The sequence below is a fragment of the Eucalyptus grandis genome, chromosome 2 (genome assembly GCF_016545825.1).
Source record: "Eucalyptus grandis isolate ANBG69807.140 chromosome 2, ASM1654582v1, whole genome shotgun sequence".
In the NCBI taxonomy this organism is placed as follows: Eukaryota; Viridiplantae; Streptophyta; class Magnoliopsida; order Myrtales; family Myrtaceae; genus Eucalyptus; species Eucalyptus grandis.
In genome coordinates this window covers 6,546,016-6,566,827 of record NC_052613.1, presented here as the reverse complement: position 1 = coordinate 6,566,827, position 20,812 = coordinate 6,546,016, and the positions used below count along the sequence as shown (strand labels likewise).

Here is a 20,812-nt window from a genome sequence, read left to right as displayed (position 1 = left end):
CCACCATACCATTGACTTAAAATTAGTGCAGCAACACTTCTCTGCTAGTGCACATTACCATCATTGCTCTTGGGTCATCAGCCACTTTCATTAGTGTGTTTTTAACTTTTCCCACCATCCTGACATTTTAAAAATGCGGTTTTATAATGTTCATCACCACTTAACAAACCCTAGACATCAAATGTGCACCCCATTGGTATGGGTGTTCGCATCTGCGGCTCTTGTTACGGAGTTTGTGGCGCAAAAGTGAGAGATCCTGCAAGATTTTCCACAAGATCTTTGCTTTCCTATCACCTTTTGGAAAAGGCAGACACGTTGCCCCTTTTCCCTTGAATTACAAGACAAAAGACAAAAGACGAGGACAAGAAAGTATATAAATGCAGTACATCCTGTATCACTGAAAAAACATCCATAGAAGCTCTCATGCCTAGAGACGTTGAGGCAATGGCTTCTTCCAGGGCCTTCCACATGCTGGTTGCATTACTAACATTTTCTCTGCTGGTGTCTTCAAACATTGCTGTCCCAATTACAAGTGAAGTCTCGAATTTTCCTTTACAGCTCCTACCTCCGTCTTACCCTGCTACTCTGTCTTGTTGTTCAACTGATGACAGAACGTTTTCTCAACTTATGCAGGGACAGGGAGCCTAATGCATAGGCCTAGAGTTCATTATGCAATCCCAGCAAAGGCGCATGTGGTGAGATATAGAGTTGGATAGATGTTTTGCTCTTATTCATTGGTACTGCAACTTAAGATCATTATGCCCAAGACAATATCTTTACTTTACTGACCAATTCATTTTTTGGTGGCCAGATGAAACAAGGAAGAAATCTGGAAGGTTCAGTGGTCAGCAGAAGGATGACCGTGCAGCTCAACGATTATCCAGGGCCGGGTTCTAATAACCGGCACACTCCGAAGGCAGAGTCTGGAGGAATTTGAATTGACTGTTAGCTCTCCTCTGTATCAGGAGTGAGCATATTAGTCCCTACATTGAGCATAGATTTTAAGTATCATGTTGCTGTGGGGAGCATCAGCTTCCTTAATGTTGATCGTGTACCAGTAGAGAGAATTCTTTTGTCCTGTGGGTGAGTGAAAGGTGATCTAGACTTTAGATTAGAAATAGAATACCAGGTTTCTGAGGTAATTCTCGTGTTGTTGAAATGAGGGGAATGAAGCTAGTCTTCAGTAATTGTTTAGTGTGAGAACGTGAATGATGTCAGCTAAGAGCTTTGCTCAGTATGTTTCTATAGAAGCCTATAAAATTAATTCCAGATTGTTAACGAGACTTTCTGATCCATCTTCATAGTTTTCGTTTCAGTGTATGTTTAAAGCAATTGTCATCTTCATACTGGTTGATTGGGGACATAAGCAACAAGTGACACTTTGCAATAAAGAAATGACTGGTTATCGTTTCTGAAAGACAGATTAAATCCTTGAACTAAGCTTTTCACTTGCTATCTCGTGTTGTTACTGCAAGCATCTGAAACTTTCTGCGCTACTATTGGTTATACTCAGGTTATTGCAAACTTCGGCTTTAACCTTAGTTTCGAATCATCTGCTTCGCCCTTTCTGCACGCATATGTAGTCACGAGATAAGGAATTCGCATGATATTAAGTTCAATTGCTGTCTGTTCGATTATCAGTGACCTTGCTCGTGGCGAGGAATTAGCCTACAGGAGCAGAAAATCACGGCATCCAAATGTACTGCTGAAGAAGAGGTAGAATTATAAGTATTTTCTAGTTGGAGCATCCACGAATTTGATCAATCACAGCTCATGCTTGGTGAGCAGACATAAATGTAAGTTAACCTAAAAGCATATTCTTTTTCGACCATATGGACGAATGCCCTTGTACTGCTTCAACTGCTTTCCAGCTATCTTTCCTCCGCAAACTCAATATACTACACGCACCGACGAGCATAAAATATTGGGAAAACTTTCTGTAAGTTAGGTATTCAGCCATCAACTTTCTCCAACTTATATCGCATCCAATTTAGATTTATTTAATCTGCTACTTTGCTTATCAGCACAAAGGTTCTGGCATCTGGACTATGTCTTGCGTGCTCCATTGGTCAAGCGTGGAAAGTGGGTTGCAAAGTGAAAGTTGTACACACCCAATTCCTAGACCTCCATTTCCATGTTTTTTTTTTTTTTTTATCTATCCACTTCCCTCTACACCTTGCTGGCTCTTTTCAGTGTAGAGGCCCAAGTCAAGGAACCGAAAAAGTTTTGATTTCTTTATTGAATCTCCTTCTTAATTGACAAAAACATGTTTGTTGTTAAGCAAAGGTATTGCATTTCTTTAAGTTGAATAAGGAATTCCATTTGGTAAGCGATGTTCCCATTCTAAACTGCATCAGTGGTTCCCACTCAAATATCTGCTCGTCGACAAAAAAGTGTAGGAAGAGAAAAATGGTTGATGAATTAACAAGAACAGCTCGCATTGTGGAATCATCTTAAATTAATGAGAAAGCCTACAATCAAACAGAAATTCGCATTCCATTACACTGTTCAGCATACACAATGATAGGATTTCTGACAAGGGATTAACCCTGTGGAGATGGAGCCGCAAAAGGTGCAGCAGATGGAGATAGGTTAGTTGGCGATAATCCCATCTTTCTAATGAGTTCATTGGCTATCAACTCATTAGCACTCTCTGTGGGATGGTACTCGTCCCAAAACACGTACTTGCTTCTGTCTTTGCACAATTTTGACAACGGAATACATGTAAGAGCAGGTCTAATTTTCCCCCAAGAGCAGCAGGGAGAGTCGGAATTGTTGAACCCTGTATGAAATGAAGATCAAATGGAAAGAAAACATCAGATAAAGAACTCAAAATCTTATGCAGATTCTAGGGAGCTCGATGCAGGTGTGTGCTTATGGAGTACCGTGTTTGACGGGGTTGCTTATAAGGTCATTGACAACATCATAAGCATCGCCGAATCTGAAACTCGCATTTGGAAGCTTGCTCGACACGTCCTCTAACATTTTGCTTGTAGCTTGATTGAAACTGAGTGCTAGTTTGTTTGTCCTGTCTTGACACCCTCCAGATGTGCTAAGCACCCTCTGGAGGGGAATGCAGCCCATTGGCCCTAGCCCGAACGCCATCAACTGCCGCGCGCCTAAGCTATGTAGTAACTGCGCACATATTTCTGAAAGTCAAAACTTTAAGGAAAATTACAAGAAAAAGAGAAAAGTTACGTGTTATCAGCATCGAAATTAGCTGTACCGTGAGTTGTGCTCGGAGAGTTTCAGTTAAATAGGTGACAAAACTGTCATCGTTATATGTATACGAGTCACTGTAAACAGGCATCAAGTAATTGTTGATGAAGTCATTGCTTCCTAGAGCAACCACATAGAGAGATTGCTGAAAGAACTTCTCCGTTTCATTGTCACCTATCTTTTCTCTGATCAGCTCTTTGGTTCCTTGGAACAGCTCGATTTGCTTGTAAAGAGAGAACCTTTGAATCTTTGAAAGATGCAACCGCATTCAGTACAAGAACGTACGCAACATCTTCAAGAAAGAAATTGGACTGAAGATATCGGTTTTCGCTACTTACAAAGTAAGTCCCTGTCTCATTCAAGATTCCTCCACCTCCAGAGGCATAATTGACGCCATTCTGCATTATCATGTCCTCGGTTAAGGATGGGTCGAGGAATGCGGGAGGCCTCGGAAGACCCATCTTATCACCTGCATTAACAACCATGATCCTGCAAAATTTCAGTAGGAGAAAACGGAAAATATGTACTCCTAGGAGCCTCCTGAATTGTAATAAGTTCAAGGTCACAGAACTGAAAAAATCTTACCGATTATATCAGCAACGGTGCGGCCATTACAGAACCGCCCGTTGGGCATTCCATTGCCAAAATCGATGCCGTACCACGGCAGGTTCGCCTTGGCGAGTCCCTTCGAGAGGTAGTCATTGTTCCCAACATCCGAGAGGGAATCGCCGAATATGAACTGCACGACCTTGCACTGGCATCCGCCCGTGGCAATCCCTAGAACCGACAGGGCCAGCAACGTCGCAGCGAATGTGAATTTCATGATCGGAAACTCTAATCCTTAACTAAAGTGAAGATCTTTGGTGCTGTTCTTGAAAGAACGGGAAGGAAGCAATTTAAACCAGCCAGAGAGGAGGGAATGCGTAAGGAGGGAATGTTCCATTTTTCAATGAGTTTAGAAAAGTCATAGTAGATAAGTCTGATCAACCACCAACCGCTAGGGACTGAAACCTACTGCAACCGCTTGAGCATTTTGGTTGCAACCGTGTTTTAAACTCGGGAACCCAGATGATTATCATAGGATTTGGTTGACCATGAATGGAAGCAAAGGATCTGTTTGACTTGGTCTTTTTAGGATTCTTTCGTTTGCACCAGTTCGAATGATTGAAGCTGTGAGCTCACCCACCATGATGCAACACGTACCATGACATGATTGCAGAAGTGGGCGAGGTTCTGTTTCATCCTGCTGAGCAACCGTGTCCGACCTTGGGAAATTTCCTGCCAAGGTTGACATCCATTTGGATGGGTAGATTCGGCTTCTGGTGACTAGACTTCGATGTGATTTGAAAATCGGGTTTCATTTCTATGCCAAGGTTGAGATGATTTTCCACCTTTTGCATTTGAAAAGTAGAGCGAGTTTGAGCAATTAAATTGAACTGCCGTGATCGATATGGGGAAAGCGGGCTCCACGTCGATGGAGGATGACAAAGTGCTTTGTAAATTGAGATTGCTTCACAAAATTGACTTGCGGAATTCGCTAATTCGATCGAGACTGGTGAGTTCTTCTTGCTCCGAGGGAGGGCAACCGATGAATTTTGGTGATTTATGAAGTGAGATTGACAATGTTGAATTCGACCCCTTTTTTTTTTTCCGAATGCATCAACAGCTTGCCGTATTATTACATGAATCAAACTCAATTCCATAAACCTATCGGGAGTGAGTAGCTTGCCAGATGTCTAATTCTTCCTAAAATTTCCCTCGGAAGCATCGAGGAAAAGTTTAAGGTCTATCATCACATCGAATCACCTTGTCTTTTATGGCTTTCTTACCTTGAATTTGTGTAACGTCAAAAAGATATTAGATAATATCACAAATAATTTTGAATTTTGATTTAATATATAATGTTATTTAAAAATTTTAATTTATTATACGATCTATGAACTTCCATTCAATATATGACATGCTCTCTCAACTTTCAATTTGTTAGATGTAGTTAGTTTGATTTATAATTTAGGAATTCGGTTGATTATATACTAAAAGTCAAATTCAAATATCACATTGAATGAAAGTTAAAAATCATATTGAATAAATTAAAAATTCAGTAATCAGATTACACGTCAAACTAAATTTTAACAAGCATTTGTGCCGTTATCTATAGGTGATTGTACGACCGATACTTACATGTATCAAAGATTGAATCCCGTCCTCCCATTTGGAACCATACGGAACCAAAAATAAAGATCTTGCCATGCCCGGAAAGAACGATCCCTATTGGCTGCGTTAAGGATCCATGGCTGACCCCACAACACACGATCACAAGATGCATTACGTGGCACGATGTGAGCCACTAAACCTCAGTACTTTTTTTTTTTTTCCAGTACTTGGAAGTTTGGAACCCGTGCAAGACCCCAACCCATCTGCAAAATCCGCCCGCATTATCCACATCGCAGATCTCCACCCTCCATCTCTTAATCCAACGGCCAAAACTCCCTCCTATCCCCAAACCATATCCACCGAAATTTCCACAAAACCCCCCCAAATTAAATAGAATTCCCACCTTTAAACCCCCAAAATATAAAATATCTCTCAGTTCACTCCACTCCCACTTCCTCTCTCCTCCCCAGAACAACAGCCGCCGCCGCCGCCGGGAAATGGCTACCGCCTCCTCTATCTCCCTCAAGACCTTCACCGGCCTCCGCCAGAACACGGCGGAGAAGCCCCACTTCGCCGCCGCCGCCGCCGTTCCCGCCGCCCGCCGCCCCGCCGCCAGGCAATTCCGGGTCCTCGCCGCCAAGACCAGCCCCAAGCTCGCCAACCGCAACCTCCGCGTCGCCGTCATCGGCGGTGGCCCGGCCGGCGGCGCCGCGGCGGAGGCCCTCGCCAAGGGCGGCGTCGAGACGTTCCTCATCGAGCGGAAGCTCGACAACGCCAAGCCCTGCGGCGGCGCGATCCCGCTCTGCATGGTGGGCGAGTTCGACCTCCCGCTCGACATCATCGACCGGCGGGTCACCAAAATGAAGATGATCTCGCCGTCGAACGTCGCCGTCGACATCGGGCGGACCCTGAAGCCGCACGAGTACATCGGGATGGTGCGGCGGGAGGTGCTGGACGCGTACCTGAGGGAGCGGGCGGCCAAGAACGGCGCGACGGTGATCAACGGGCTGTTCTTGAAGATGGACATGCCGGAGGACAAGAACGCGCCGTACCGTTTGCATTTCTCGGAGTACAGCGGCATGAAAGGCGGGGTTGGAGAGAAGAGGACGCTGGAGGTCGACGCTGTGATAGGGGCCGACGGGGCCAACTCGAGGGTGGCCAAGTCCATCGGCGCTGGCGATTACGAGTACGCCATTGCTTTTCAGGTATGTTTTGGTGGTGGTTCGTGCAAAGCTTGAAACTTTGAGCTTGATCTGTTGGGAATCTCTGTTTTGAGGTGCTCTGTTTTTGGATGGTGCATTCATAGCTTTATCGATCGTTCGCAGGACTCGTGAATTATGTTGATGATTATGAACGCTGTTAGGTATTTGTCTGTTCTATTATGCTGATAGATGCTGCTGACTTTTAGAAGAACGAAGTGTTTTAGGTTTTTCTTGTGGTGCATGTGTCGGTCTCTCTCGTATTTTGGAGCTCGCTGATTGAAGTTCACTAGACTTGATTCAGCTCTAGGGGAGCAAAAATCTATTTTAAGCACAATGACAAACAAACAAGTTAAGATTCCTGCAATAAGTAAGCTTGGGAACTATTCTGCTGGTTACAATGTTAGCAGACTGCGTAAATGAATAAAGATTGCAAATTCTTCATCTGCTAAATGATTTTTTCGCCAAGACTCGTGTTTTCCTTTGAATGACATATCGAGGAGTTATGATGATGGGTTCCTGTTGCTTAAATGGCTGTGTGTTTCTTCATTATGGATAGTTTGTGGACTTGTTGCAAGTTCTCTGTAGACCAAAGTATAGTTTCTCATAAATTATGGTGATGTCTGACTCCTGCATATTCAATTTGCTCTGTTTTATACCAGGAAAGAATCAAAATCCCCGAGGATAAGATGGTGTACTATGAAAACCTAGCTGAGATGTATGTCGGCGATGATGTCTCGCCTGACTTCTATGGCTGGGTTTTCCCCAAATGCGACCATGTGGCTGTCGGTACTGGCACAGTGACGCACAAAGGAGATATCAAGAAATTCCAGCTAGCTACAAGGAACAGAGCAAAAGACAAGATCTTGGGCGGAAAGATCATCCGAGTGGAGGCACACCCCATTCCTGAGCACCCCCGACCAAGGAGGTTGTCTGGAAGAGTGGCCCTAGTGGGTGATGCTGCTGGGTACGTGACAAAGTGCTCAGGCGAGGGCATCTATTTTGCGGCAAAGAGTGGCAGAATGTGTGCGGAAGCCATTGTTGAGGGCTCTGAGCAGGGGAAGAGAATGGTGGAGGAGAGCGACTTGAGGAAGTACTTGGAGAAGTGGGATAAAACTTACTGGCCAACCTACAAGGTCTTGGATGTGTTGCAGAAGGTGTTTTACAGGTCAAACCCGGCAAGGGAAGCATTTGTGGAGATGTGCGCTGACGAGTATGTGCAGAAGATGACCTTTGATAGCTACTTGTATAAAACTGTGGTGCCTGGGAATCCACTGGACGATTTGAAGCTGGCTGTGAACACCATCGGGAGCTTGGTGAGGGCCAATGCCCTGAGGAAAGAGATGCAGAAATTATAAGCACGTGAAGAAGTGGAGGGTTTTTGGTACATCATCCGGACCTTTTTCGCCTCTTTCATAGTTCATTCCGCACCGCTTCAACTAGAGAACAAATCAAAGATGGCTCTGTATCTGATTCAGGGACATTCATTTTCGTTTTTGAAGTTAGTATTTCTTTGTAGTATATACAATTATCAGACAATTTGTGCTGTCAACAAGGGGTATTGTACATCTCTAGCTCGCTGGCGCTTTCTGTTTCATTGAGTTTATCATGATATTAGAAATCTGAGCCGCCAAAACTCCGGGGTACTCTATTTCCTCAACACTCTTCTGGCTTGTCTCCATGACATTCTTCATGGGCCATGGAAATTGCAGTCACGATGAAATCTCGGATGTGGTCAAGTATTTTTCAGCAAGGGCGATGCAGCAGAAGTACTTGGGTTGCTGCCATAAGAAGATGAGTTCATTCGCTTCGCTTGTGCAAAGCTGCATTCCGTAGATGAAATGGCCAAAATAAAGGGCGATGTTCCAGTCTGCATCGACATAACAAGCTGTCTGAAAGATCAAAAAACTTTCAATGAGAAAAATGATGAAAATGATGTGGCCATTTAGTCAGAAAATTTATAAAAATGACACTGCATGATTACTTGCCTCACCGAGTAAATTGATTGGTTTTGGCAATGCGACGTATCTTTCCTATCAGTGTCAGTGGATTCCTTTGGCTTCATCAGATGTGATTGATAAAGTTCAGTCCTTGGACTCAACTATGTTTTTATCATTCAGACTCTTGCAACCTTAATTATTTTTGGTAGCCACGAAATATGATGATTGTTAAAAGGGATAAGTGTATTAAAGTTTTAAAATTCAACACGAAAAATATGACGAAGTTTTAGAACTTTCGAAAAAGTGTAATTAAGTTTTAAAACTTGTTACGAAAATATAGTGTAATCATAATTTGTTAATTTGATTTGATCATGTCTTTCATTTGGTTGCATTTTTTTAAATTTTTAGGACTAGATTGTATTTTAGTAAACTTAGTTATACATTTTTATAGTTTTATGATTCGATTATACTTTTATGTCAAGATTTAGGACTTGATTATACTTTTTTGAAAGTTTTATATTGTACTTTCGTGATAAGTTTTGAAACTTTCAGTACATTTATCATTTTAATACTAAGTCGTGTGTCATTTAAATATTTTTTGCTTCAAATACGATTCGATTATGATTTATTAGCAATTCATAGGAGATGAGTAGGCCCAATAGATGTGCTGCAGGAAGACACTTCATTGAAAAACATGACGTTCCTCGCAAAATGAATCTAATGCAATTGCACTTGTTTGGAATCGAACTCTAGACGTGAAAAAATTCCAACCGTTCTGCTGATTCAATCAGTTGCAAGAAGTGAATTGACTAATTTCTAGAATTTGCTCTCCTTTTTTAATCTGAACCTCCCAAATCAAAACATGCAGAAAGACGTTACCATCACATGAACTCGACGAAAAGGGCAAAAAAAAGGCAAAAATATCAGCAACACCAGCAGAATACGCACCTCAAAAAGGGCACGTAAAACGAACGGCCATGATTTGCGGCAGCAACAGAGAAAGTTGGCAGCTTGTTCTTGTTTAGCACAGCAGCGAGGTGTCTTCGGTACGCAAGAGAAGGCGAATGGTCCGGAAATATTCTTCTTGCATCTTGGCGTATGCACTACGCATGTAAGATAGCCGTTCCCAAGATTTTCGCCCAGGTTTTGTGGAAGAAAGCGGCGTGATTTTCGCCCACAGTCCACAAGGAACGAAACCCGGAGAAAAAAGATTAGGTGGGTCTTGAATTCGCTACCGTGCTGATTGGAATTTCTTTGTCCGCTTGGTTGGATTCCTCGTCTTGATTTGTGGGTAAGCTTTGTTTGTGATTCTTGTCGGGCTGGCTTTCTTGCGACGGCGGTGCGAGACTCGTTCTTGGTTTTCTTCTGGATTGCAAGATTTGTCTCTGGCCCTTCATTTTTCTATTCGGGGTGTGTGCGTGTGTGCTTGTGTCTGCTTGTGTTTGTGCTGGTGCTATTTGCGATGGTGGAATTGCTCAGTCGAGTTGCTAGTTATCTTTTGTTGGATTCTTGTTTATGTCAATGTGGGCAGAATTCTTTTTCCCTGCAAACCTGAGGGTTTCTCTGCGTTGGGGTGTGAGTTTCCTATTCGCTTTTTAACGGGAAAAAGAATGAGAGCTGCTGATTTACTTCTTGAAATGGAAATTGGTGAAGTGTTTTACCGGTTCTAAGGAAGACGAATCTTCTTTGGAGAGCGAAAGGTTCGCTATTAGGCTGCAGGACAAGCAAGCTTGTGCTCTGATGACATGATATTTTTTTTCTTGGGAAAATCACATGCTCATTCGTGCATTTGAAGATGAAAGATTCGGATTCGGATCTATTATAGAATAGCCAGGTTTTCTTGCTGTAAAGATCATGCTGATAAAGGATATTGCCATCTTGCTTTCATTGGATGACTACAAGTGCGCTGATTTATGTTTCTCAACTGGCTGGAGATTCTGGGTTGCAGTTTGTTTTGGCTTACATTGATGACCAGGCATTTCTCACATAATGTCTTCTGTTAGTGGCGCAAAGGGAACATTTTTTTTCTGTTTTTAACATTTAGTCTGTGCTTAAGATTCTGTCTTATTCATTGTCTTCCATATGAATCCTTTTTGAATGATTTTTTGTGGCTGTTAGATATGGCATCAACATCAGCAGCTACCTTGTTAATTGGATCAACTCTTTCCTTTGGCCACAAATCTGGTTCCCTTGCTCAACCTAAGCCCTTTGGTGTGAGACTTGCATCCCGTGCATCTCTTGCAAGCTTCAGTGGCCTCAAGGCCACCACTTCGGTGAGCTGTGAAGCTGAGTCATCTTTCTTAGGCAAGGAAAGTGGTGTGGCCCTTCAACAGTCAGTTGCTTGTAAAGCGCAAAAACAAAGCCAGAGGTTGCAGTATCATCTGCAGCCACAGGCATCTTTCAAAGTGGCAATTCTTGGAGCGGCTGGAGGAATAGGGCAACCATTGTCACTACTTATCAAGATGTCCCCTTTAGTCTCAGCACTTCATCTTTACGATATCGCCAATGTCAAGGGAGTCGCTGCTGATTTAAGTCACTGTAATACTCCCTCACAAGTTCTGGACTTCACAGGAGCTTCTGAGTTACCCAATTCCTTGAAGGGTGTGAACGTTGTAGTCATACCTGCTGGAGTTCCAAGAAAACCGGGTATGACCCGTGATGACCTCTTCAACATCAATGCGAATATAGTTAAGAGCTTGGTTGAAGCTGTAGCAGATAATTGCCCTGATGCCTTCATCCACATAATCAGCAACCCTGTTAACTCCACCGTGCCAATTGCAGCTGAGATTCTGAAGCAGAAGGGTGTTTATGACCCAAAGAAGCTTTTTGGTGTCACCACGCTAGATGTTGTGAGGGCAAACACCTTTGTTGCCCAGAAAAAGAACCTAAAGCTCATTGATGTGGATGTGCCAGTTATAGGGGGACATGCTGGAATTACGATTCTGCCCCTGCTTTCAAAGACAAGACCTTCTGTTAGTTTCACGGATGAAGAAGTGGAAGGGCTAACAGTAAGGATCCAAAATGCTGGGACAGAGGTGGTAGAGGCAAAGGCAGGTGCTGGATCTGCTACTCTGTCAATGGCATATGCAGCTGCTCGATTTGTTGAGTCATCTCTTCGTGCTTTGGATGGAGATGGGGATGTGTATGAGTGTTCATTTGTTCAGTCAGATTTGACTGAGCTTCCATTTTTCGCATCCAGGGTTAAGCTTGGAAGGAAAGGGATTGAAGCACTGATTCCATCTGACCTCCAAGGTTTGACTGAGTATGAGCAGAAGGCCCTGGATGCGCTGAAGCCTGAATTGAAGGCCAGCATTGAGAAGGGTATTGAATTTGCACAGAAGCAAGTAGTTGCTGCCTAAGTTCTATTAGCAATGAGGCAAATGAAGCTCTAAGTCTCAAATATACGTGGAGTAGAGAAATCATGGCTGTCAATTTTGTTAGGATGCTTTCCTTTGATAGAAAGTTTGAAGAACTTTTACTGATGATGAGATGCTTATATGAGTGGTTAATGCTGGTGTTGTGGATCGAGCGGATGTAGTGTTTCTATTATGAGCATGTAGCACTTTTTTAACTGACCAATGATACCACCCGTTTCAAGGGATTGATCCAATTGAGATGCAAAATTTTGATATTTATGTCTTTTCCCCTCTTTCGAGTTCATGCTACTTTGGTTGTGCCCCATATTGTTGCTTCTAGGTTAATGAGAGCCTAATCTTCGAGTTTCTGTGTTCCTTTGGATTATCTTGGGATGGCTATTTTGTTCGTGATCGTGTTACATGTCTTTGGATGATTGGAGGGATGTTATCACACCCTAATTACTCGCGATGATGAATATTTCATTACATCGTCTCTTCTTGACGTACTTGAAATGGCACTGGAGTGATATGCTGGATAAAGAGCAAGCAAACTCCCGATCCAAGCTTCGAATAGTTGTCTAGGCTAATATGGAGTAGGGGATGCTTCTCAAAGGTCAACAACCTGTGAAAACACAGTTGGAGAGTCGAAGTAAATCGGATCTAACTTATTGAAATGCACACAAAATTTATGAATGATAGCCTTATGCATAGAAAGGTTGCTTTTAAATAAAGCCATCTTGTAATGAGGCCGTGTGCACTTGCAGGTGCTGCAAGCCTGTGACCAATTCAAACAATTCTGATATCACTCAAAGTAAAATAAGATGCAAGCTCATCAACGCAGCCATTATTGAGATCTGAGTACGTTGTAAGCAGTTTGACAACCTTTCAAATGCCTATGCAAGGTGCTTGTGCTACCAGTTCGCTTTCTTCAGGGTCATGTTGATGAACCAGCATAGTCCTGATTGTGTATCCTCATAGACTAATTGTTCCAAAAACGGTTCTTGGATCTTGCTACTTTGTCACGTGCTTTTTTGCTGGAGATGTTAGGTAAGATCCTGTCTGCATAAATTTCCCCCCTTCAAAGTGCCTCTCAAAAAAAATTTCAGGTGGCTTGGATGAATTCCTTCTGCATAGTTGCTACAGTTCAGCAATGCAGACGATGGAACTATGAACAGGGAGCTGTTCGGGCATCTCAGGCTTTAAGACCACTCATCCAATAATACAATGGTCCTAGACACTCGTACTACCAATCCCGAACGTCTCCCCAAGATAAACTCACTGGTGCTCTAGCCAACTCTGTGCACACCATGTCAATGATCCAAGTCTAGCCAAATGCCACTGTTCTCGAGTACCTGTGCTAGAGCACATTTGTTGCATCTTCTGACCTTTAGTATTCATCCCTACCAATAGTCATTGCAGGAGCAATGTCCTCCTTGAAAGTGATGAAGCCTAGAACGATCCCTGATTACTACTATCCGGTCATAAACACTTGAAAGGACTTTGGCAAAGTTGTGGCAATCCACACAGATCCTGAGATTGTTAGCTAATCGAAGAGTTGTGCCAGGTGGAGTTGCAAGGATGCCAAAAGCAATAGCTAATTTCTCACTGTGATAAGAAAGCCGATAACCTTTCTCTTCGGAGCTTAGATTATGCAGCTCAGATGATATTTCCGGGACATAACCAGCAATCTTCAGCTGACTTCCAATCTCGTCTAACATAGTATAAATTTCACTTTGCCGCAGGTGTGACACATCATCCACAGTGAATTCATGCACAATTCCATTCAACGTGATTGTTGTACACCCAGGTGTCGTCTGAATCTCATTCTCTTTCATGAACTTTCTCACTTCTGTCACCTTTTCCCAGTCACCAACAGAAGAATAAATGTTCAGTAATAGAACATAATCCCCTGCTTCTTGAGCCTTCAGTTCAGTTAAATGCCATACTGCACGTTCTCCAAGGGCAACGTGGCGATGAATCCTGCAGGCCCCAAGTAAGGTCCTCCATATCGTTGAATCAGGCTTGCTCAACATCGACATTATTAGTTCATAGGCCTGATCAAGCAAGCCAGCTCGACCCAATAAATCAACCATACATCCATAGTGGTGGACATTCGGCATTATTTTGAAATCTTTGCTCATTCCCTCAAAGAACAACATTCCTTCATCAACCAATCCACTATGACTGCAAGCTGAAAGTACTCCTGTGAACGTTTGATCATCAGGAACAACATTTGCTCTCAGCATCGCCAGATACGCTTCAATTGCCTCTCTTCCCCTCCCATTCATGGCTAAACCAGAAATCAGAGCACTCCAAGAAACCACATTCTTAACTCGCATTCCCTTGAAAACCATGAAAGCCTTATCCATGGATCCACACCTCGAATACATTGTAATAAGAGAGTTACAAAGCTTGACAGCATCACCATAGCCTCTTTCCTCAATATACTCGTGGACCTTTCCACCAAATTCCACAGCGTTCAAGCTATTGCAAGCCTGAAGGACATGCAAGCAAGTAACATCATCCGGTTGGCACCCGCACTCTCCACCAGTCATAGCATCAAACACTGCTAACACATCACGGGTCCGGCGATTACGTAAGTAACACGAAATCAACACGTTCCAAGCAACCGTGTCCCTCTCGGGCATTTCATCAAACACCGCACAGGCTTCCTCGCTCTTATAGCAACTCGAGTAAAAGTCCATCAAAGCAGTGAGCAAAAGGCTGTCGGATTGATGCCCGTCCCTCACAATCCTTCCGTGAATCTGCAACCCACCCGTCAAAGACTCCATCTTTATACACGATTTAACGCAAAAAGAAGAGGTCAACGGGTCAGTCCTCTGGCCGAGCCGCCGCATCTCTCTGTACAAGTAGAGCCCTTCCGCGGGCGAATCGCTCCCGGAATAAGCCCGAATCATGGCGTTGAACTCGGCCAGGGACGGGTTCTTGATCTGAGAGAAGAAGCGGCGGGCGTAGGTGATGCCACCGGACGGCGAGGACGCGGCGCGGGACAAGAAGCGGAGGGAAATGGTGGGTTCTTCGAGGGAGCGGGTGCGGAGGATGCGGGCGTGGATTTGGCGCAGATGGGAGTCGTGGGCGCACGACTTGATCAGAGAAAGCAAGTGCTCCGTCGCGCCCGGAGAGCACGAAGAGGGAATCGCCGGGCGCACGTGTTGGGCACCGAGGACTGTTGACAGTACTGAAACCAGCGAAGAAGAAGAAGCAGCAGAGGAAAGAGAGACGGAGCGACTGGAATTGAGGGATGCGAGCAGCCTCATGATCTCGTTTCCCTTCGTGGGTTGACGTTCCTCCGCCGCCGCCGGCCGCCGCCGGCGAAGCAGGACGCTGGCTGGTTCAACCCCGCGACGAAAGCGGAGAGAGTGATGGGTTTCGAACCGAAGACGAGGAATGCTGGAGAAGGCGTTCTTGCTCCATATTTTAGGACAAGAACCGATGGAAGTTGGCAAGACAGGATTCTTCCTGCGAAACGTGCACCGAATCGCTATAGAACGGCGCGGACCCGAGGGGATGCCCGCAGGCTGATGTGAACATGTTGCATAGGGGTGTGCAAAATTCCGGATCCGCCTGAACCGTCAAAGGACCGGAACTATCCAACCTACGTGCTTTGATTCAGGTTGAATTTTTGGGAACTATTGATTCGGTTCCCGATTCCATGGCGAGAATCCACCCACTCGGGACCGGGACGAGTTCCCTTTAATATTAAAAAAAATATTAAAATTGAATACAAAGTAATTATTTTGTGACAATTGTTTTTGCCTAAATATTGGGGAATTCTTATGCTTTTTCGTTGTTTAGTTTATTTATTAATATAATGATGAAGGTGATGTATTCAATAAAATCTTATTTAGTTGCACTTCCTTTGTTTTCCTGTGTTTGGATGGTGCCTCATTTCACCTCCTTTGATTTGTTTGCGCGACTTGTGATATTTTGCAAACCTAATGAGGGATATGTCTAGTTCATAGCTTTAAGGCTCCAGTTCGTTTGGAAAATATCGTGTTTAAACATTTTCTGGAAGTTATTTTCAGGAAAATGACTATATTTTCCGATGTTCGGTCAAAATCTAAAATTTGAGTATAAAATATTTTCCTTTGTTCGTTAGCTCAAACATTTTCTGAAAAAAATTATCAAAAATTGAATTTTAATATTTTTAATTGACCAAAAAAATTATTTTATTTATTTATATTTTTTTAAATGATTTTTTAATTATTTATATTTTAAAATAGAATTTTTTTTTCCTTCCTCCTTCCTCCTCCCGATTCCTCTCGGCGGGTCCGCCATCGCCTCCTTCCTCCTCCTTCTTCCTCCTCGTTCGCCGCCGCCGCCTCCTTCTGCCCGACGATGGCCGCCGCCCGTGGCCGACCAAGACCAGTGGCCACTCCGGCGAGCTCGAGGCTCGGCCGATCTCACCGAGCTCACGGATCGCGGCGACGAGCTCGAGCTCGCTGGATCCGGCGAGCCGCGAGCTCCGCCGCCGATCCGGCGAGCTCGAGGCTCGGCCGATCTCACTCGAGCTCGCCGGATCGCGACGAGCTCGAGCTCGCTGGATCCGGCGAGCCGCGAGCTCCCTGCCCCATCCGGCGAGCCGCGAGCTCCGCCGCCAAATCCGGCGAGCTCGAGGCTCGGCCGATCTCACCCGAGCTCGCCGGATCAGTGACGAGATCTCCCCATGAGCCTCCGGCGCCGCGAGGTCCCTCTTGAGCCGGATCCTCCCGAGCGGCTTCGAGCCGCCGAGGGAAGCGGAGTGCGGCGGTGGCGGCGGCGCCCCCGGAAGCGGGGCGGGCGGAGCGGCCGGGGAGGGCGGAGGCTGGTCTCAAAGAAGGACGTCGTTGAAGCCGACTTCGCGGCAAAAGAGCGAGAGAGAGAGAGAACAAGAAAAGGAAGAAAAAGGCTTGGAAAATGTTTTCCTCTTTTGAAAAAGGAAAACATTTTCAAGCTGCAAAGAAGGAATTTTCCGGTCAACAGAAAATGTTTTCCGTTGACCGTGATTTTCCGTCACCCGAACACCGGAAATTAGGAAAATATTTTCCCGGAAGTTATTTTCCGCTGAACGAACGGAGCCTAAGAGAGACCTATTTTTCCTAAACACTTACTACTCTCTCTGCCTCTATATCAACTTATGTACATCCATTCCTTCATTGGTTGCATTTATAGTTGCAACAAATGAATTTTTGTTCCACGTACTTAAATTTAGTTTTTCTTTTTTTGGCTTACTTTGATGTCACATAGTCGTTTTATGTTGAAAATCAAGATTGTTTCGCGTCAAGATTGGTTCCATGGATCCACTCGGGAACCTGGACCCCGGCGGAGTCCGATTCTGGGTAGATCCATGCAACAAACGGGTGGATCCCGATTCCAATTTTTGAACCGCCCGCCCGGACCATGCACACCTCTAATGCTACGCAGCAAAGTTTTGTTTTGTTTTTTTTTTTTGTAAGGTAAGATTAGTATTGACTTTTAACCAACAAGGACTATACAGCAAAATCTCGGTACTAACAAAACTTACACTCAAGAGACAACAAGTCAGCTCGAGTGAAAATGTATCGAGAGCAAAAGAGAAAAGGAAACCAAAATAGTGGCAACCCTCAAGCAAACTTTACAAATGAAGATTTGACACCTCGGAAGAGAAAATAGAGGAATCAAGTCCCAGCTACGTTGAATCCTCCAATTCCTTGCATGTCCACCACATTGCTGAATGTAGCTGTGTAGCAAAGTTTTTATCACTTTTTTTCTACAATTTTTTTGAATTGATTTTTTGGAAAAATTTGGAATAAATATACAAAATATCTTCATTTTTCAAATAAGAACTTAAAATGAATATTATTTTTAATAATAACATAAAATATTCATATCAATCTCAAAGAAAGGCCTAAAATAATTAGGGTTAATATCCTAAAAAACCTAAACTGGTACACATGTGACAAATTTACCCAAAACTATTTTTTTGACCATAAAAAACTCCAAACTGGTACACTTGTGACAAATTTACCCCGACTGACCATAAAAAACCCTAAAGTTGTACATTTATGACAAATTTATCCAAAACTAATTTATTCAACCACAAAAAATCTCAAATGGTAAATTTGTGACAATTATACCCTGCAATAAATTGGATTAATACCACAAAAAAAATCACAAAAATTGTAAACTGTGACAAAGCAGTGTAAAATCCCAAATCGATATACCAATTAAGCATCACGTGTCATTTGACTTAATTAAAATTTAAAAGAAAACTAACGGATGATAAATTTGTCACAAGTGTACCAATTTGAGGTAAATTTGTCAAAAATTTACCAGTTTGGGATTTTTGGTGGTAAAAAAAATAGTTTGGAATAAATTTATCATAAGTGTACCAGTTTGGGGTTTTTCAAGATAATAACCCAAATAATTATAATTCTTTCAAATAAGAACCTGATATTACTGACTCATCGATCGACAAAAAATTCCAACTGATCAGGGATGCTCACAGGCTGAGATGGACACATTGCGCAGCAAAATTTTTATCACTTTTTCTCTATAATTTTTTTAATTATTTTTTTTGTAATTACAAATTGAAAAACAAATGTCTCGTTTCTGTTTAAAGAAAAAGATATATAAAAAAAAAAAAAGTCTGTCTCAAGCTCTCTCTTTGCTTCCTTTTTCATTCAGGTTAAATTTTTATTTTCATTTTTCACACGGTCGAATGGGAGTGGACTTTATGTAGGGACCAATAAAAACCTCATCATTCTTTTGAAATTTCATTAACATCCACTAAAATAAGCCCCCGCATGTCTTGTATGTGGGGGCTCAATTGCATGTATCCCAAATTCATCTAAATCGTTAAATCTTATTAATCATCCTTAAGAACGCGTGGTGAATCTGGTTATAATATCCAATGGACCAGTAAATATATTCACCTCACGCTTGCCTTACAAATACAAAAACATGCAAGAAGTTCGACTTATGACGTCCATTGCGAAGCCCTTTATTGACGAAAATGGTATCTAATTACTGATTTCAACAGCCTTTTTTCTTGAAAAAGATAAGCATAGCTCTTTTAAATTTCCGAATCAAATTACCTTACCCTAAAATGAAATTACAGATGGATCTCCATAGTGATCTTGAGCCAAGACATGGTGACAAAATATGCGCAAATCATCGTTGTCCTCATTTCATATCTAATCAAACAAGATAAACAAATGCTAAAAAAATAAAAATAAAAAGAGGAAACAGATCAAATCTACATGCTATCCTAGGTCAGACATTCAGAAGAGCACATACACGAATCTCGTGTATATCACGATGATGTTCATGGAACAAGCTTCCTCTTCTTGTAGTTGGCCTTGAAGCACGCCTGCCTCAGCCTCCTCGTCTTGTCCTCCAGCTTCAGGTCGGGCGCTTCCTCCATCAGCTTCCTCTCCCTCTCCAGCAACTCTATCGCCTCCTGCAGCTTCCTCTCGTCCTCTCCACATCCCAGTTCCTGCAATCGGTTCGCGAAAATCGTATCATAAAGTAGCGCAGCGTCAAATCATCGTCCTTGCGGGTCCAAATTCAAGAAAGACTGTAGAACTCTGTAGGCGTAGATATGGACCTGGACGTTCTTGATAAGGGTTTGGAGGCTCGTGAGCTTCCGGTGGGGCCACCGGCGGATCCCGACTTCCCGGCACCTCTTCTTCAGGAGCGTCAGCCCGACGTTGAGCTCCTTGGCGGCTTGTGTGATCGGCATGTAGAAGTACTCGGAGATGGCTTCACGGGACAACATCTTGATGCGGGTCCTGGTTTCCAATTCTTTGCTGTCACGTTCCACACTTAATCCTGACGATCCATTACCCATAGCCATGTTATCAGGCAAGCCTGCTCGATCTCCATGGGTACCGGACGACACCGCCTTTTTTCCCGTCGTCTCGAAGAACCCGTTAATTTCCTTAATTCCTTCTAATAACCCATTCACATCGCCAAGGTGAATGGCATTATCTGCAATGCCAGTCAATGAAATCAGAAGCAAAGACTATCATGCATACTCCGAGAAATGTATCATAGAGTTAAAATCCACACCTACCTTTGACGACACCAGCATTACTGTGCTCAACAATGTCTAAATTGGAGTACCAAGTCTCATCTGGATATGATGTCGCCAACATTGGAAAAGACTCGTGAATCGACAGATTATACTGCCAATCGAACGAAGAAATACACGTTCTTCGACTGCTTTATTTTCATATTTACAGGGGAAAAAGAGAGAGAGAAGCGTGTTAGGACTCTTTATATATGCTTTACTACTGCACCCAAAAAGCAAATGAAAGAACACAAGAAGCGGAAAGAGAAAAAGAAGACTGGTGTGATACCAGATTCCAAGATTAGGCAAGTGATCATTAAGAAACAAAAGGTCTTCATCTTTTGCGATGAAGTCGTAGTCGGAGCCTGACGTCTCGAGCTTCACTGCTTGGTGGTGATGACTGGCCATCGCCAAGGTTGTTCTCAACTTCTCGTGCAACACTGGTGAATTCTCCGGCTTTTCTTGTACAACACTGGTAATTTTTCCAGCTTTTCAGTGGAACCGATCGAGATGGCGAGTGGCGCGTTGTGCATAAATACAGATGAATGAACACCAACTGCAATTAATGTCATGGGCGATCGTGCGCCGTCCCGCGGATAAAACCGGCCATGCATATGCATGAACTACCATCATCAATCTCATTTATTGGCTAAACGCGTGTTTCTCTCGATCTTTTGAGAGTTACGAGATGAATTTGAGAGAGAGAGGAACCTAATAATTATGGGAAGGTTGCGGAATCATGCACTCGTTCTTCGATTCCAAGAAAATCTGGTAGGCTTTGGGAACACAACGAGGATTCTTGGGTTGTCAAATCCAACAAGAATTCCACTTGCATGGGGGCTAGCGTTTTGTTGATGAGGGTTGGATTCGGAAGGAAAGTGCGGGAGATGT

At 43.4% G+C, this 20,812-nt stretch overlaps 6 protein-coding genes across 7 annotated transcripts; 3 read left to right on the top strand and 3 right to left on the bottom strand.

Annotated features, from left to right (window-relative positions):
* Window positions 1-236: 236 nt before the first annotated feature.
* LOC104419825 lies at window positions 237-1,293 on the top strand. Its single transcript, XM_010031611.3, has 3 exons — window positions 237-532; window positions 634-695; window positions 812-1,293. The coding sequence occupies exons 1-3, from the start codon at window positions 424-426 to the stop codon at window positions 935-937; spliced, it is 297 nt and encodes a 98-aa protein (XP_010029913.2). The 5' UTR covers window positions 237-423; the 3' UTR covers window positions 938-1,293.
* A 1,124-nt stretch (window positions 1,294-2,417) lies between these two features.
* On the bottom strand, window positions 2,418-4,184 carry LOC104419815 (GDSL esterase/lipase At1g74460). Its single transcript, XM_010031599.3, has 5 exons — window positions 3,805-4,184; window positions 3,558-3,688; window positions 3,227-3,466; window positions 2,886-3,135; window positions 2,418-2,782 (listed from the first exon to the last, which is right to left on the bottom strand). Exons 1-5 carry the CDS (start codon window positions 4,040-4,042, stop codon window positions 2,544-2,546), a joined length of 1,098 nt encoding a protein of 365 aa, XP_010029901.2. The 5' UTR covers window positions 4,043-4,184; the 3' UTR covers window positions 2,418-2,543.
* Window positions 4,185-5,788: 1,604 nt separating this feature from the next.
* LOC104419806 (geranylgeranyl diphosphate reductase, chloroplastic) lies at window positions 5,789-8,232 on the top strand. The gene is made up of 2 exons (XM_010031587.3): window positions 5,789-6,578; window positions 7,235-8,232. The coding sequence occupies exons 1-2, from the start codon at window positions 5,871-5,873 to the stop codon at window positions 7,928-7,930; spliced, it is 1,404 nt and encodes a 467-aa protein (XP_010029889.2). The 5' UTR covers window positions 5,789-5,870; the 3' UTR covers window positions 7,931-8,232.
* A 1,198-nt stretch (window positions 8,233-9,430) lies between these two features.
* Window positions 9,431-12,147, top strand: LOC104419791 (malate dehydrogenase, chloroplastic). 2 transcript variants are annotated; one of them, XM_010031576.3, is made up of 2 exons: window positions 9,431-9,803; window positions 10,631-12,147. In XM_010031576.3, exon 2 carries the CDS (start codon window positions 10,633-10,635, stop codon window positions 11,869-11,871), a length of 1,239 nt encoding a protein of 412 aa, XP_010029878.2. In that variant the 5' UTR covers window positions 9,431-9,803; window positions 10,631-10,632; the 3' UTR covers window positions 11,872-12,147. The 2 variants fall into 2 exon arrangements, with proteins under 2 accessions (XP_010029878.2, XP_010029870.2); XM_010031568.3 differs by having other exon boundaries at window positions 9,433-9,727.
* Window positions 12,148-12,553: 406 nt separating this feature from the next.
* On the bottom strand, window positions 12,554-15,376 carry LOC104419785 (pentatricopeptide repeat-containing protein At3g47530). Its single transcript, XM_039306090.1, has one exon. It carries the CDS (start codon window positions 15,144-15,146, stop codon window positions 13,269-13,271), a length of 1,878 nt encoding a protein of 625 aa, XP_039162024.1. The 5' UTR covers window positions 15,147-15,376; the 3' UTR covers window positions 12,554-13,268.
* A 3,688-nt stretch (window positions 15,377-19,064) lies between these two features.
* On the bottom strand, window positions 19,065-20,329 carry LOC104434342 (protein RKD2-like). Its single transcript, XM_039306714.1, has 4 exons — window positions 20,200-20,329; window positions 19,925-19,984; window positions 19,457-19,839; window positions 19,065-19,345 (listed from the first exon to the last, which is right to left on the bottom strand). Exons 1-4 carry the CDS (start codon window positions 20,327-20,329, stop codon window positions 19,175-19,177), a joined length of 744 nt encoding a protein of 247 aa, XP_039162648.1. The 3' UTR covers window positions 19,065-19,174.
* Between the last annotated feature and the right edge of the window lie 483 nt (window positions 20,330-20,812).